Here is a 15,441-nt window from a genome sequence, read left to right as displayed (position 1 = left end):
ATAGTTAACAGTCTGTGAAACGTCTATCATCCTTAGTTAGAATGAACCTATTGATTTAGTACCTTGTCTTAATCCCAGACGAAATCAGGGTAAAGGGCTCAAAAATGTCTAGCCCCACAGTGGCACTGCCAAGAGAATAGAAAATCCTCCTCATCATATTGATATATAGCACATGCATATTGATGTAAACTATGCAATTAATCTGGGGCAGGATAATAAATTAAGCAAATCATTTGCTAACTTTTACAATAATCTTCTGAAAAGACAGAAGACAACAACTTGAAAAGGGAAAGCCTTCATGTTTAATGAAAAATATTAAATATGCATGCCACAAAGTTATTTAAAATGCCAAGTTTAGCATACGTAATAGATGTCACAGTATATTAATGAAAGTCATTTTGGAAGTGATAAAATCTTTTAGTAGATACACCCAGAACTGTCCTGGTGAAGTGGCAGTGCTGCAATGTGGTGATATTAAGGGAACAACCAACCTGAGTTTGAACTTATGCTCCCTTCTGCCTGGGTTCACGAAGACTCAATGTGCTGCAGAGGGTAGTCTATGAAATGGAAGGTCAGCCACAGATTGTATACTGCACTCCATGGTTGATGAAAGTGACAGCCACACTCCCCATATAGTACACAAACTAACATCAGCAAACAGTGATGTACACAATTCATTCATGCAGGACTGAACAGCCAAACGCTGAAATCACACTCTGCATTGCAAATAACCAAGGCATTTGTAGAGAGTGTGTCCATATCCTTTCAGTGCATATAAGAAAGCCTATTTATTTACTCATATTGAGATCTTTAAAGAAGTGAAGGTGATTAAGCCACTCCTCTTGCCATTAATCTGTTCACCATATGTCTCTCAATAGTTCAACCACAGACTTTTTTGTCTCCGAGGGTGGGTAGAGAGAGGAGAGTAATTTACTTTGGGGAGAGATCCAGGAGAATTATTTTAGTACTGATGACATTTTGTTGGCTGATTTTTAGTATATTGTTATTGTCACAGGGTGTCATGGTTCAGGAAGGTGGGGCTCCAATCCAGACCAGTTAGGGATTGTGTCACTGCCTGCCCTGTAACCGCAGGTGCCTCACAATGTTTGGCTATTGTAGCTCCAAATATGGGCCACTTACAACCAGCCTATTAGCATGCAGATCAAACCTTGAATGTCTTCTTGTCTGAAAATCCTTTTCTAACTTTGACAAAATGTATGTGCTGTGTAAAGATGCATCAGACACTGGTTTAAGGGCAGTACTAATGCACTCAGGGGAGAACAAGAAGAAATGCCCCATTGTTTCCTGAAGGAAGAAACTGATACCCACTGAGCTGAATTATTCTTTCAAAGTGAAAGAATGTTATGTCTTTGTGTGGGCAGTCAAGCAGTTACAACCCTATCTTTTTAGCAGAAAACTCAGGGTATTAACTGACCATTCCTCAGTAGTCAGGCTACACAAAACGAAAGGCTCCAATTCTAAGCTACTATGATGGAGCACCATACTCTAAGAATATGAAATGGAAATTATACATGTAAAAGGAAAACAAATATGTTAGCAATTTCCCTGTCTGGCTAACCTTCCTGCAGCTTTGTAATGGAGGAGGTGTGACTGAAAGCACCCTACACAAGACAGAAAATATCGTATTGCCTCTATATCAATCAATGGCACACCCATATCTTGAATACTATATGCAGATCTGGTTGCCACATCTCAAAAATATATATTGGAATTGGAAAAGGTACAGGAAAGGGCAACAAAAGATTAGAGATATGGAAAGTTTCCGTATGAGGAGATTATAAGACTGGAAAGACAGCTGTACCTTTGGGAGAGATCATGACCAAAGAGAGGGTCAGTCACCATCTTGCTGGAAGGCTGTGGAGAGAAAGGCCATCTTGAACAAAGCCTTAAACCAATACTTGCTAGATTAAGTTCTAGACTGATAGATGAATTTTTTCATTTTATTTGTTTACCATTTCTAACCTTCTCTATTATAGTTTAATTCATGTAAAATCCTATCTTCTTTGGTAATAAGCTTGTTTTTTTTTCATCTAAATCAATCTAGTGCTGTGTTTAAACTGAACTGTTTGGTAAATCCAGTTTATGTAATAAACTGTTGAATATTTACTCCTTAAAGTGGCAATGAGCCTTAATGTCTGAACTGTCCAGGAGAGGGCTACTTGCAGAACACAGATTTTTGGGAAAACTGGGGGTTGGGAGTGTGTTGAGGTCACCCTGCAAGAAGTCACCAAGGCTGGTGGAAACTAGAGTGAAGTGGTGGATTGTAGACAGGCTGCTAGAGTCAGAACTGCTAAACCAGTGCTACCTAGCACACAGACATGCTGGGAGTGACCTGCATGCTGGTAGGTCTACTGGGAGCAGCCCAGGTTGGGAGCCACAACAGCAAAGCACTGTAATGCACACAAGGTTACAGGGCAGGTGGTGACACAACCTCTTGCTGGTCTGGATTGCACCCCAGAATGTGACAGTTATTACAATTTTATTTAGAGATACTATAAAATATAGGGGCACAACAGCAATGATCCTTTATTAATTAATACATACAGCAGTCTTAGAAAATTGACAGATACAGACACTGCGTAGTTCTCTCTCACAAGTTGTCACATGAAATCTTGTGATAGCTTCACTTAGTGGAATTGGAGAAGAAAACATTTAAATTGTTGGGAGTAAACCTAAAAAAACCCCTCTTAATATATAATTATAGTCTGTATGGAAAAATCAACAGAAATGAATAGTAACTGGGTTTCATGAGTTCTGGATCCATCTTCTAAAATGTAATATTATATCCCAGGTATAGAAGTCTGTCAGAGAATAATATCCTTACTTTAGGTTTTTGAACTAACAAGTTCTATAGGTCTCTAAAGTAATTTCTATAGCATATCATTAAACTATAGAACCACATTGGTTCATGCCTATTAAACTCAAATTGCCATTTAAATGAGAGTAATTCTGAACTTTTAAATGAGACTAATTCTGGCATTTCTATCCCCCAATAACAAACTGAGGAAACTAAAACTATGGTAACACAACATGCATGGATGACTCAATGATTACAATATTGAACAGGAGTTAATGACTTCTAAAATAATACATTGCTCTAGTTGAACTCAAAGTGATAGCCACTGCATGGACACTGAACCTAAATAAAGTCCAGAGTCATGGTAATATATTATGCAACCAATAGCAGCAGAGGGCATCATTCATGGATCCTGATCCATCAAAGCACCTAGCAATATGCATAATTTTTAGAATGTGATTAGTCCATTGACTTTAAAGCAGCTACTCACATATGTAATTGCTCTCAAGGATCTGGATCATGTAGCACCACAAGGAAAAACATTAGCCATATCATTTATATGTTATCCAGTGGTCCCAAAATATGACAGTCTCAGCATTCAAACAATACCCCATAATGAGTAGTGAGGGGCACACCTTACAGCTACCTATGGCAGCTTCCTAGACCAGTACTGGTAGGTATTAACTCAAGGTATCACATTTGCATACTCTTAGACATAGCTCCATCAAAGAGAAGACCAAGTTGGGTGAATTATAAAATAATACACTGTTATTTCATTTATAAAAGAATCCTTAATGAAAGGAATAAAAGACTACTTACACCAGAATAGAAAGGCTCACCAGACACACAGATCACATCCTGCTCCTGGATCATCAAAATATCTTTGGCTAAGTGGTCGCACTTTGAAAGGCTCCTGATTACCATCCTGCAGCAAACAAATCCCTGTCTTTGTCTTCAAAGGAAGGAACAGAGAGAAAAATTTGCTTAGTTTCCAAATTGCGTTATCAGCAATGCCCATATTATAAAGCAGATTAAATGATATTTCTTGTATGTATTATTAGTAATGAAGTCACTATAACTTAACTCAATATTTCCAACAGTTAACACAAAGAATATATGTGATTATCGCAATTACTTGTAACAGTTGGCAAATCTTGGCTTTTTTAAATGCTGTGAGCTTGACCTTGCTCATAAGTTAAGAAAACTTTTATCATTAGCTTCAATGAGAGCATATACTTTATCAGATAATTAACTGCTGGATACCTAATCCATCTGCTCATGAGATAAGAATAGCCATCCACTAGGCTTCCACCAAAGGAAGGAAACTGAGTTTAACATCTCCAAAATAATCGTACATAATTAAAAAGAATAGTTCACAAAAGCCAATATTTTACTGCCATGTACAATACCTAGTTTGTACAAAGGGTACATCACTCATGCCTTTGCAAAGTGCATAAAATTCATTTACATTAACAAAAATAATATTTTAGCACTACATGTTTGCTGATGAAGTTTGAAAGAAAATCAAAACCCCACTGAAGCGGTGAAAATGACTGGCTAAGTGCCTGGATCCAGAGTTTGAAGTGCTAGACCAGTTTCTGATATTGTTGTATCTTCTTCTGTTCATTTCAATTTATTCAACCAGTTCAATTCAATGATTAGATCATTCAAAGTTGAGAAATTGATTGGGAATTGAAAAAGCAGGAAAGTGTATTTTCCTTTTCCAATTTAGGAATACAAATGAAATGAGACGATGAGTCCTACTAGTTCTAAAATCTTGACAGACATGGTGAGGAGAAACGATCAGCTCAGCTCCAACTACAGATAATGCTTCCTTTATTTAATAAATCAATTTGCTTGAAATGCAAAACGTTTTGACAAACTTCCTTTTTTTTCCTTGTGTATCCTTATGTTTAAAATAGTTTTATATAGTATACAATTTTAAAATACTGTTTTGTGCATTTTTAATTGAATTCCAATTTCTATCCAAATGCATCTTGACAGAAAACAGAAGTAAAAAAATCATCATCATCATGTGAGTAAATGCATTATTCACCATTTTCGAACAAAAAAAAATGCTGCTGAATAATGTACATTAAGCTAAATAATTGCTTAAATCAATGTGTATAGATATAATGGATTACCAAAAGAAGTACCAACTTTAGTGTAAAGGCTATTGTAAATGGCAAATCAACATCTCAGTGGTTACCATCCAATTAGAAGAATCAATCTTACTTTTGCAAAATAACTAACAAATACAAATGCAAAACAAATTAAAATCAAAGATTTAAATCAAAGATTCCTGATTCCTGATTTAAATCAAGATGATTTAAATAAATGATTTAAATCAATCCACCCTGTGCTTTTGACATACTTTTCGAACAAGGTAGACTGCAGTTAAATAGACAGGGAAAAACTGATCATAGAACCTAGCTGCGTCTGGTATTCTGCTTCATGCTATGGCTTTTACTTTTTACGTTTAAAAAACACTGTTACAAATCAGAAAATCTGTAGGGCTGTTCAACTTCCATCAACATGCTTTTAAGCTAATGCACAGTGGCATTGTGGACTTGTCTCTTATACCATTTTTACCTATAGACTATACATGGAAGGTCTAGGAAACAAGTGGCTGACGGAGTGTGTGCATACAGTACTATTAATCTTTATGTCAGTCTGTGTTGAAAATACACAGCAAAATCATCTCTGTAGAAGACTTCATGCAATGCCCACAGACAGAATGACAGGAACCTAGGGCTTTTGTGTGCGTAGGGTTTTTTGGTGTGAGGAAATTGTTCATTAGCTGATATTAATTGTATGCTATCAAGATTATTTTACAAAGTTAAAAGCAAAACAAAAAAACTCTATAAACATCCTCTGGGAGACAGAAAAATATTTTTTTCTATTACTTTTCTCATTTTTTTTCATCTAGCAAATATGTTTGCACAACCCCAGCAACTAGCAAGAGCCAGATAACCACATCCTGAGGTGTCAGTTCCTGCTTAAAATCAATCAGGGTTGGGGCATGGGTGGAGAAAATGTTACAGAATGAAATTGTCCTTATTCTAGGGTGTAACTAAGCAACTCTTCACTCGTTACCAGAGCCCTCCCTCTATAATGACCTAGGATAGCATCAAATGGTGAGCTTGGGTCTTCATGAAGATTCAGAATTCAGCTCACTTCTGGAACAAGTTCTCTCCCAAAATCAGAAGAATTCTGGGATTTCTAGTCCAGAAACCATGAGAATTGTACACTGCTAAAAAAACATGCCAGGTGAAATCCTATCCCCATTAACATCAATGGTAAAATGCCCACTGATTTCAAAAGGTGCAGGATTCTACCTCCTGGGTATAATAAAGTCTTCTTTTCCTCAGTCTGGGGAGGGGCGAAAGTCAGTGAAATGTTAGGGCTTGCTGTGAGACGCTCTGCCAAGGAGATGGCTAAACTGAGATGCTGGTTGAATCTGCTGAGGGGAACTGTAGCTTCTCCTCCACAGACAAGGAGTACTAATGGGTTTTAAGGAGGAGCTCCCAATAATAAGTTGATGAAACCTTACTTCAAGAATGTGTAGAAAGTACATGTGTATATGGAGTTGAGTGGAAAGGACAGCGAGAAGAGAGTGAATTTTTTGCTCTACACACTGCGAGGCTGCCAACCCTCCAGGATTGGTGTCTCCAGGAATTAAAATTCAAAATGATGTAATGTGATAAACTTCCGGGAATACAGTATGTCCAACCCAAACTGGCAAACCTACCCCCATGTGGGGTATCACATCCACAATGAGCCACACCAAGCACAATCATAACAAGGCAAATAATCAGACAAAAACAGGCTAAGCAGCAGCCTGGCTCAGGCAGAAGGGAGCCCCTAACTACTGTGCAGTGCATCATGTCAAGTACTGATGGGTGAGGCAGAACAGCAGCAGCACATCTATAATTGATCATGTTAGATCTGATTTTGTCACAACTCCTCCAGAATATTGAGGAAGACCAAAATACATACGTTCACACCAACTTCCTATTACCAAACATACAGAGATGCTGGTGCTTGACTTCACCTTCTCTTATCAAGAGGACAAGGACTCCAGGAACAGATGACTGCCGTCATTTGGAGAAGTCATTGAATGTTTGAACAATGGGGATAAAGGACAAATCTTTTCATTTTCTTCTTTCGCTTTCTATTTTTTGTTGGGAAGCGGGTGATAAATTGTTTTCATTTTTTGAATCATTCCAAATGGCCCCCTGTATGTTATTTCAAAGGCTTTCATGATTTTTTCTATAGTATTATGAATAGGCTACAGACATTTTTGGTTTACTGAAAGCTGTTTTGTTAAATGAAAAATAATAATCTTTTCAATATCTTATTAAATAGAACTATGCATTAAAAATGACAATTTTTGAAAAGATATAAAAACACCTGTAATGTCAACATTTCATTAAAAAATTGCATTTTAGGAAAAAAGTCAGTTTAAAAACCTTGATCAGCTGTACTCAAATCTGGCCACCAAGTAAGTTAAAATGACCTCTAACCCCCACCAATTCTATAGTGTTATTAGTTGAGCTTGTAACATCATTTGTTTTGTACAAGTGATACTTCTGAGGGCATGCTGCATCAAAAAATTAAAAATTCTGCTCACAATATTTTAAAGTTCTGCACATTTTATTTGTCAATAAATAAATGCAGACGCTCCAGCGTGGCAGTGGGGAGCACAGGCCACTGGCTCCATGGAGGTGGGAGATCACCCTGCAGCCCCCACCCAATCCTGGGACGTGGCCCCAGCAGTGAGGCTGCACCCAACCCTGAAACAGCACAAGGCCTGGGCCTGCCCCAGAAACACCGTGGGGCCCTGCCTCTCTGCACCAAGTGCACCAGGTGTGGGGCAGACAGGCTCAACCAGGCAGGATCCAAGGGCCTGTGAAGGGGCTCAGTGTGGAGTGATCCAGGTGTGGGGTGAGAGGATTCTGTGTGGGACAATCTGGGCGCAGGCACCTCAGTAGGGGGTCTAGGTGTTGGGGGATCTGAATGCACAGAGGCTCGTTGCGGGGTTCTAGGTGCAGGGACAATGGGACATTGCAGGGACTTCCAGGTGAAGGTGGTTGGGGCTCATCAGAGGGGTTTGCATGCTGGGAGAGTGGAACTTGGTGGGGTGGGGTCTGAGTTCAGCTAGCTGGGGGTCAATGGCATGGGGGGTTGGATGGGGGCGCTCACGGTGGTGCAGGAGATGGGACATCAGAGTAGGGATTTGTGATCAGTTGGAGATGGTCTGGATGCAGGGTGGGGGCCAGAGGCAGGGGGGCTAGGTGCAGGGGGGCTCCAGTGCAGGGTTTGAGGTTCAGTGGGGTGGGGTTTGGTTATGGAGGGCTAGGGGGGTTCTGGATGTACTGGATGAGGCTTGTCAGGAGTGTCTGGGTGTGGGCGGTCCGGATGCAGGGGGATTGAGTGAATAGGGGAGCTCCCCATACAGTGACCCCTCCCCCCACAGCTGAGGAGCAATGGCAGGAGGAAGCAGGGGAGGATGCTGAGCTTCCTGCAGCTGGGGGAGGTTTCTGGGGGTGGATCTGACATAGCCTCAGCCACTCCTTGCAAGAGAAGAGGATGTCCCATCCTCTCCTGCCTCCAGCCCAGCCGGGACTAGCAGCTGATCCTGGCTTGGGTAGGAGCCACTGGCTGGCGTGTCCCCGACCCCGCAGTGATTCACCTCTCTGCCAGCTGATCTGGGTGCCTGAAATGATGTACCTGCGCTGCAAGAGAGTGGTGCATAACTGCTCTTGCTGCTTCCCTTTGCTTCTCTGTTAGAAAGTCATTTTTCTGCAGGGAAGCAAAGAAATCTGCGGGGGCCAAGAATTCTGCGCACGCACAGTAGAGCAGAATTCCCCCAGGAAAGTGCCAAGAGGAAATATTAAAGATCACCATTTTGTAAGTGCTCAACATCAAGAACTCCTAGTGAACTTAATAAGAGCTTCACCTCGAGAGCCCTTCAGAGAGCTGATTCACTGTGTGGTTGTGCTAACATTTACTTCTCTTTTTTAAAACTGAGAGAGACAGAATGGATTAAAAGGAATGGCTAAATGTGGCCTAATACATATATGGGGGAGGTTTTTCAAAGACAATAAGGCAATTAGGTGCTCCCAACTTCCACTAAGAAACTCTTTCCTGCAGAATATGATAGTGTCTACACTGAAGAGATAATTAAATCTCTTCAATTATTCTCCCTATCACTTACTTCCTCGTTGGAAGAAAATTCTTCCTGATGTGTTTGTCACAGGCAGATCTCTTTATTGCTTCCTCTCAGGGGATCTCTCATAGCAGCAGGAAATGGCACTGAATGCTCAACACATAAGGTTAGGAATAACTACTGTTGACCAAGGAAGGCCGGTTGTAAGAACCTGCAGCCCCTAAATTACCTGCACTCATCAGCGCGAGCTGTGGACAAGCACCCACAACCTGTAGGAGATCTATGATTGGCAATGGGGTAAATTCGACCTCTAATACATTGTTTTTAGAAGTTGTACTTTACTTGACTGCACATTTCTGACTCGGTCAATTACCTTATAAAAATCTCCAGAGAAAATTTCTGCACAAAATAGAGGGGCTTCTTTGCATGAATTAAGTGGCACATAACCATAGCAGACGTAATTAGGCATTGCAATAAAATTAAAAGTCAGTAGCTAGATGCATGTGGGCAGAGTTTATTCAGTCAGAACAAGGAAGCACATTGTGGGAATAGCAAAACATTTTGGTCCTTTGAAAGATTGATCACACATGCTCCCAGCTCTAATTTACATGGAAGACTCTAAAATGTAATGAAGCACAAGTAGCTAATTGTTTTGCTGCATGAAAGCTGGTTTGCAATACAACTCCAAATTAAATCCTCCATTGCATTGTCTCCCTTCCTCCCTACCTGTGAGCAGCGTTAATAGATATATATAAAAGGGAAAGACCAGAGCACTGAAAGATGGCAGATTCTCAGAGAGGCAACTAAATGTCATTTATTTTTTTCTCATTGTTTTTCATTTTTGTCCATCCCTGCACTGCCAGCAGGCTCTAGAAATGGAAGCAGCAAGACATTACAACAACAAGAACTACTTGGGAAATTTTTAGCAGGGGTTCAGATAATTGGATATGATTTGAACAAACATTTTAACTCTTACATATGTATTCAGTCTCTGAACCAATGGAGGATGACCCAGATACTTAATTTAAGGTAGAATTAGAACAGAAAAAAAAAACAAAACTTTTTCCCCAGTATGATCCTGGTTGAATCCTAGCAGTTGGACTGCATGGCCTAACTGTTCTCTATCTCCCAGCCAGTACAGAATTGTTCCATCCATATTCAAGGCATTTTTAAATTCTAATTTAAAAAACCCACTAAAAGATGTTCCACTGATTTCCTTGCCAGACATCTATATTCCAATCTATTTAATTGTCAGAAACTGTTTCTCAATATTCAATCTAAATTAATATTTACCATTATTCCTAGTTACACATGTACCCGGGGAGGGAACAGTGAGTGGCTGGATGTATGTGTTTGTGTGAAGTGCCCGGGATAGACTGGCTGGATGCATGTGGAGAAAACAGTGAGTGATGACTGATAGGGTTTGTGTGGAGGAGGGGTACTGAATGGTTCATGTGTATGGGGGGGGGGCAATGAATAGCTGCATGTATAGGCAAACAAATCTGTAGCTGTGCCCTGAACAATAAATGCAGTGCCTCTGCTTTGCACACCATCATCTCCTTAATCTGATTATAAATCCATTAACTCACCATGGAGGAATACTGATGCTGCAGTGGGTTAGAGCCTACATGGGAGCTTGTAAACTACTCACCTTCCCTCAGTTGGTTTAATGGGAAAGAGGAGGCAAAGATGGGATACTTCTCTACTTCTCCAAAATCAAACTGAGCTTGGTTTCTCACTGTTAAAGACTGGCATAGTTAGAAAAGCCCTCCAGATGCTCTAAAGGCACAGAGGGCACAGCCACGCACAGAGCATTATCAGCACCAGAGCGTGCAAAGAAGTGCTTTAAAACATTTTTGCACACTACACCTGATTTCCAACATGTGCATTTTAACCATATGCAAAGATCTGGCCCTAGTCTTTTTTAAAGAATATTTATTACAAATACTTAAAGATTACATTTTGATGTAGCATTTTAAGCCTTCAAAGTGTTTAAGAAATAATTTGAGGAAATAAAGAGCAACAGTTAAAATAAATATTCACACTAGATAGAGCAAGTGATCACTGAAAGCATGGTCTGCTACGAAACAAGTACAAAGATCTATAGTGTTTGAGAGATGATTTAGACAGGATTATTGGGTTCAAAACTCATTTTGAACAGGTTTTCAAGTGTTTTCCTCTCTTAATCTGGTATATGCTAGGAAGATGTCATTCTTTTTGCAAGAGGGTTTTTGTTTGTTTGTTTGTTTGTTTTTGTTTTGTATTTTTCCCTGTCATCAATGTTAAACAAGAAGCACAGTGACTGAATTTTTTACATGTGTTGATCACGGGAGATTTATTCAGAGTGCTGAGCCACTCTTTTTTATCAGTGACATCAATACAAGTTTATCTTATTTTCTCTATTTCTTCATCTGAAGAAAATAAAATAGTTTTTTTTCCTCTTCCTAATTCACACCAGTAATGCTCTTTCCAGCAGTCACAAAACAGTCAACTCAATAAAGTAGTGAATGAGGAGAAAAAAAGAGGGAGGGAGAGAGAGAGAGAGAAAGAGAACTTACCAACCAACCCCCAAAAGATTTCTCCAGCCATCCCCCAGAGAGAAAGGAAGCTGATGTGTTTCTGCTTTTGTCCGTGACAAAATGTCTCTTACATATACTAGTAGAATAGACTTATGTAATTCCCATGAAATACAGTTTTTAATAATCAGAAGATGGGACCAGTGGGGGATGAAGATTTTGTATGGAGACAAAACTGCAGAAACCAATTAAAAAAACTGAATAATTTGCATCTGACAAATATTTACACTTCTGCACATTTGCAGATGTGCTCATTATATAAAGTAAAGTGTAATTATGAGATAGAAAATTGACTTAGAAGTATGAGGAGTAGTAAAAAATGGAGTACAGGAGGCAGGCTCAGTGCCATCACTAGACGCCAATGACACATGAAGGATATTTTTCAAATGGTCCAGCTACTTATGCTGCTGCGATGCTGTCAGTCTGCCTAAGTGGACAGCACTTTTTTCAAGAAAGATTTGGAATTTAGCCTATAGGTTCATGAATGTGCTCAGTTTGTTAGTGCTCAGTTTGTAAAAGATCTGCTAAAAGTCGGCTCTGTTAATCATCCTTGCGTGTACCAGAATTTTCAAATCACAAAGGATAAAATGTTTTTTCCTAATGCGCCCTTCTACACTGCAACCTAAAACTACCTCAGGAAAACATTAGATTTCTGGCTTACTCTTCTTCCTCTTTGCTCATTCTCCACTTGCAACCTAATGTTCAGACCTATAAAAGCCCTGGCATTTTCTGAACCTTTTTTTACTCCAGGAACTGATTACAATGTATAAATTTTGCACATTTCTTTCAGTCAGATAAACTCTAAATTGAAATGAGACATATGATGGGGAACTATTTTTTCATATTAAGGGTAGAGGATCTGCTTACTAATAATGATAAGTACATTGATAATAACTCATAGGAGGTTCTTACTGAACAAAGTCACTTCCTTAGATAAAAACTCTTCCTGTTTTGGGAATCTAGCCCAGATAAGTGTGATCTCTGAAGTCTGTTTAACACATTCAAATTGGATTATTTCATCACAGCAGTGATCAAGAGACTAAAGATGGCTAATGAGAGATCATTGAAGCTTACTGTGTGTACATTTGTTATACATGAATTTAGCTAATGCTGCACCAATGGGATTCTGCTTCCACATATCACCTTCCCAGGTCAATCACCAGACACTGACCTTTTCCTTCTAGAAAAACCTCCTCTAGTGGCTCTACTCAATGTGTTCTTCACAGAAGAGTCATCGTTCAGGAAGTCAGACCCCTCTCACTTCTACTGTGGTAGTAACAAGGGGGGATTCTCCTGAGTTTGCCATTGTGAAGCAGGTGGTCTGGATTGTAGTCTCATTTCTTGATATCCCAGATGGAAAGAGCTCCCATAATCTGCATGTTTCTCATACAATTGGTTCCTCCACTCCTTCCATGCTGGGACACCAGTGTGAAAACCATTCAGCAGAAGTTGATATCAGTTAGCCTCTCACACCCCCTCCCTAACAGGCAGACCCGGAAGTATAAAAGACGTGCACTCAGGTCTGCAGCTCTCAGAGATGGCTCCATCTCCTTCAGCTGCTTGGTCAAGCACAGAAGGAGCAGCTGGCTCACACCATATGGTAAGACTGTCCACCAGGGTAAAAACCATCTCCCAGAGGGACAGGAGCATTAATTACTCACTATGATTGAGCTCTGATAATGTGTGTTTTAACTGACACTTTCTATTTGAAGTGCTTAAGGAGTTATTTGAGTCTATATATACCTGCCCCTGACATTTCCATTACATGCATCTGACAAAGCAGGTATTCATCCATGAAAGCTCATGCTCCAATAGTCTATAAGGTGCCACAGGACTCTTTGCTGCTTTTACAGATCCAGACTAACACGGCTACCCCTCTGACACTTGAGTCTTAAGTGCCATGGAAGAATCTAAACTGAAGAGTCCCAGTGAGTACAGCCACAAGAGGGAAATGTTATCATCAGTTGACTCTTCCCTCTACCTTATGACAGTGAAATTATCTCAGAAGTCCTTGTGTTGACCTCTGAGATAAAATAAACATATCCATAACTAGATACAAAACTGTTTGCAGTGTTGCTCTAGCCCTGTTGGAGAGACAAGGTGAGTGAGGTAATATCTTTTATTGGACTGATTTATTTCTGTTGGTGAGAGAGCCAAGCTTTTGAACTTACACAGAGCTCTGCTTCAGGTCTGAGAAAGATTGCCAGAATGTCACAGCTGAACACCATGTGAAACAGGCTCTTTAGCTTAAGGAGTTAACATGTTGTAACAGACCATTTAAGGTGAAGCGGGGAGTTAACATATCTGCAGTTGTAGGACAAAGGAGGGTTTGTGGGTTATAGATTGTTGTAATAAGTCATAAATCCAGTGTCTTTAGTGTCTAAAAAAGTTATGAATTTAAGCTCCGAGGTTTATCTTTTGAAGGTGTTGTGCAAGTTTCCTTTGAGGACGAGGATTGAGAGGTCTCATATGAAGTGATCGTTTTCTGAAAAGTGTTCACCAAGGGTTGATATGGTGTTTCTTTAGCTACAGTTAGTGGAAGAGGAACAAAAAGTTCAAGTATGGCTCTGCAAGAGTGGATTGTCTCATGAGATTACTGGTCCTTCCTAGCTGTCGTGTGTGAGAAGGAGAAAAATTATGAACATTTAAAGCTGCCGATAATTTTAGTTTGGATTGACTGGTTGACAATATTTAGATTAATCATTTTATCCATTTTATTTTTGCTAACAATAGAGGCTAATTCCCAAATGAGAATCTCTTTACTTGCTGTCAAGCATGACTGAAATGAAGTGAATTCATATGAAACATCTCCTGTCCTATAATTTTAATCACAAAGTATGTATCCCATGAACAGAGCCTAAATGTGTATCTCTTGTTTAATACATATTGAAAACACCAACTAATCAGAGACTCATATTTTCAGGTGTACAGTCCAGGAATTTTCAACATTATGATGCATTGTGATCATAACCCTTTGTTCCCAGTTATCACCTCCTATTGTTTGTTCTTTTTGGTCTGTAGACTGCAGTTTCTCCTTCAGTGATTTTTACTATAATAATGTATTTATGAGGCTATCCAGGTAGATGTAACTGGCCTCACTCCTAATAATGTAACACAGAGGCTCACGAATCACTAAAGTTGTGAGAATGTACTTTTTTTTTACATCATGTATATTCAAAGGAAAAACTGGATATCTGCACAAACATTTGCAAATTTATTTCTGGAAGAACTTCTGCCATTTTTCAAGAAAAAAAATGGTGGCAAGTATTGAAAGTAACACATTTTTGTCCCTGGAAAATTGTAAATTTTGGATGGTTGAAATTATTTTGGCTTGCATTGAATTTTTGAAAATGTGTGTATTTTGTATGAAAACAACCATTTCATTTTGGAACAAAATGCCTTTTATTATGTGAGGAGGGGGAGAATTAAGAAATGAAAAAAAGTTTTCAATTTTTTTTTTAGTTGACCAAAACACTCCCAACCCCCTGATTGATTCTCCTTTGATTTTGATAGCATGTTATGTTGCCAGCATATTCCTTTTTCTCCAGTTATACAAATCCTCACAGGTTTCAAGCAATAAAACACTCATCTAGGACTTGATCCTGCCACAAGGTCAATGCAGGCAGACCCTGCATATGTGTGGAACCCAAATGAGATCTACAGGAGTGTTTTCACACAAAACTCACTGCTGGATCAGGGGCTTTAATTACAGAATCATAGAAACGTAGAGCTGGAAGCAGCAACATATTATCGCCTAGGCTGACAAGGCATAGGCCTTAGGTGGCAAATGTATAACAGCAGCATTTTTGTAATCGTGGGATCAGTGACACCGCAATTCTACCAATCATAGCGTGTACTGAAACCAGGGCCGGCTT

At 39.5% G+C, this 15,441-nt stretch overlaps 1 protein-coding gene across 2 annotated transcripts in view; it reads right to left on the bottom strand.

Annotated features, from left to right (window-relative positions):
• The window catches only part of SNTG1 (syntrophin gamma 1), a 567,484-nt gene that overhangs the window by 266,611 nt on the left and 285,432 nt on the right, over window positions 1–15,441 (bottom strand). For both annotated transcript variants that reach the window (XM_030553070.1, XM_030553068.1), the window contains exon 3: window positions 3,638–3,770. In XM_030553070.1, coding sequence (XP_030408930.1) covers window positions 3,638–3,742 — 105 coding nt within the window. In that variant the 5' untranslated portion in view covers window positions 3,743–3,770. The remainder of the gene's footprint in view (window positions 1–3,637; window positions 3,771–15,441) is intronic.

Source organism: Gopherus evgoodei, chromosome 2, assembly GCF_007399415.2.
Source record: "Gopherus evgoodei ecotype Sinaloan lineage chromosome 2, rGopEvg1_v1.p, whole genome shotgun sequence".
In the NCBI taxonomy this organism is placed as follows: Eukaryota; Metazoa; Chordata; order Testudines; family Testudinidae; genus Gopherus; species Gopherus evgoodei.
This window is presented reverse-complemented; position numbering and strand designations above follow the sequence as displayed.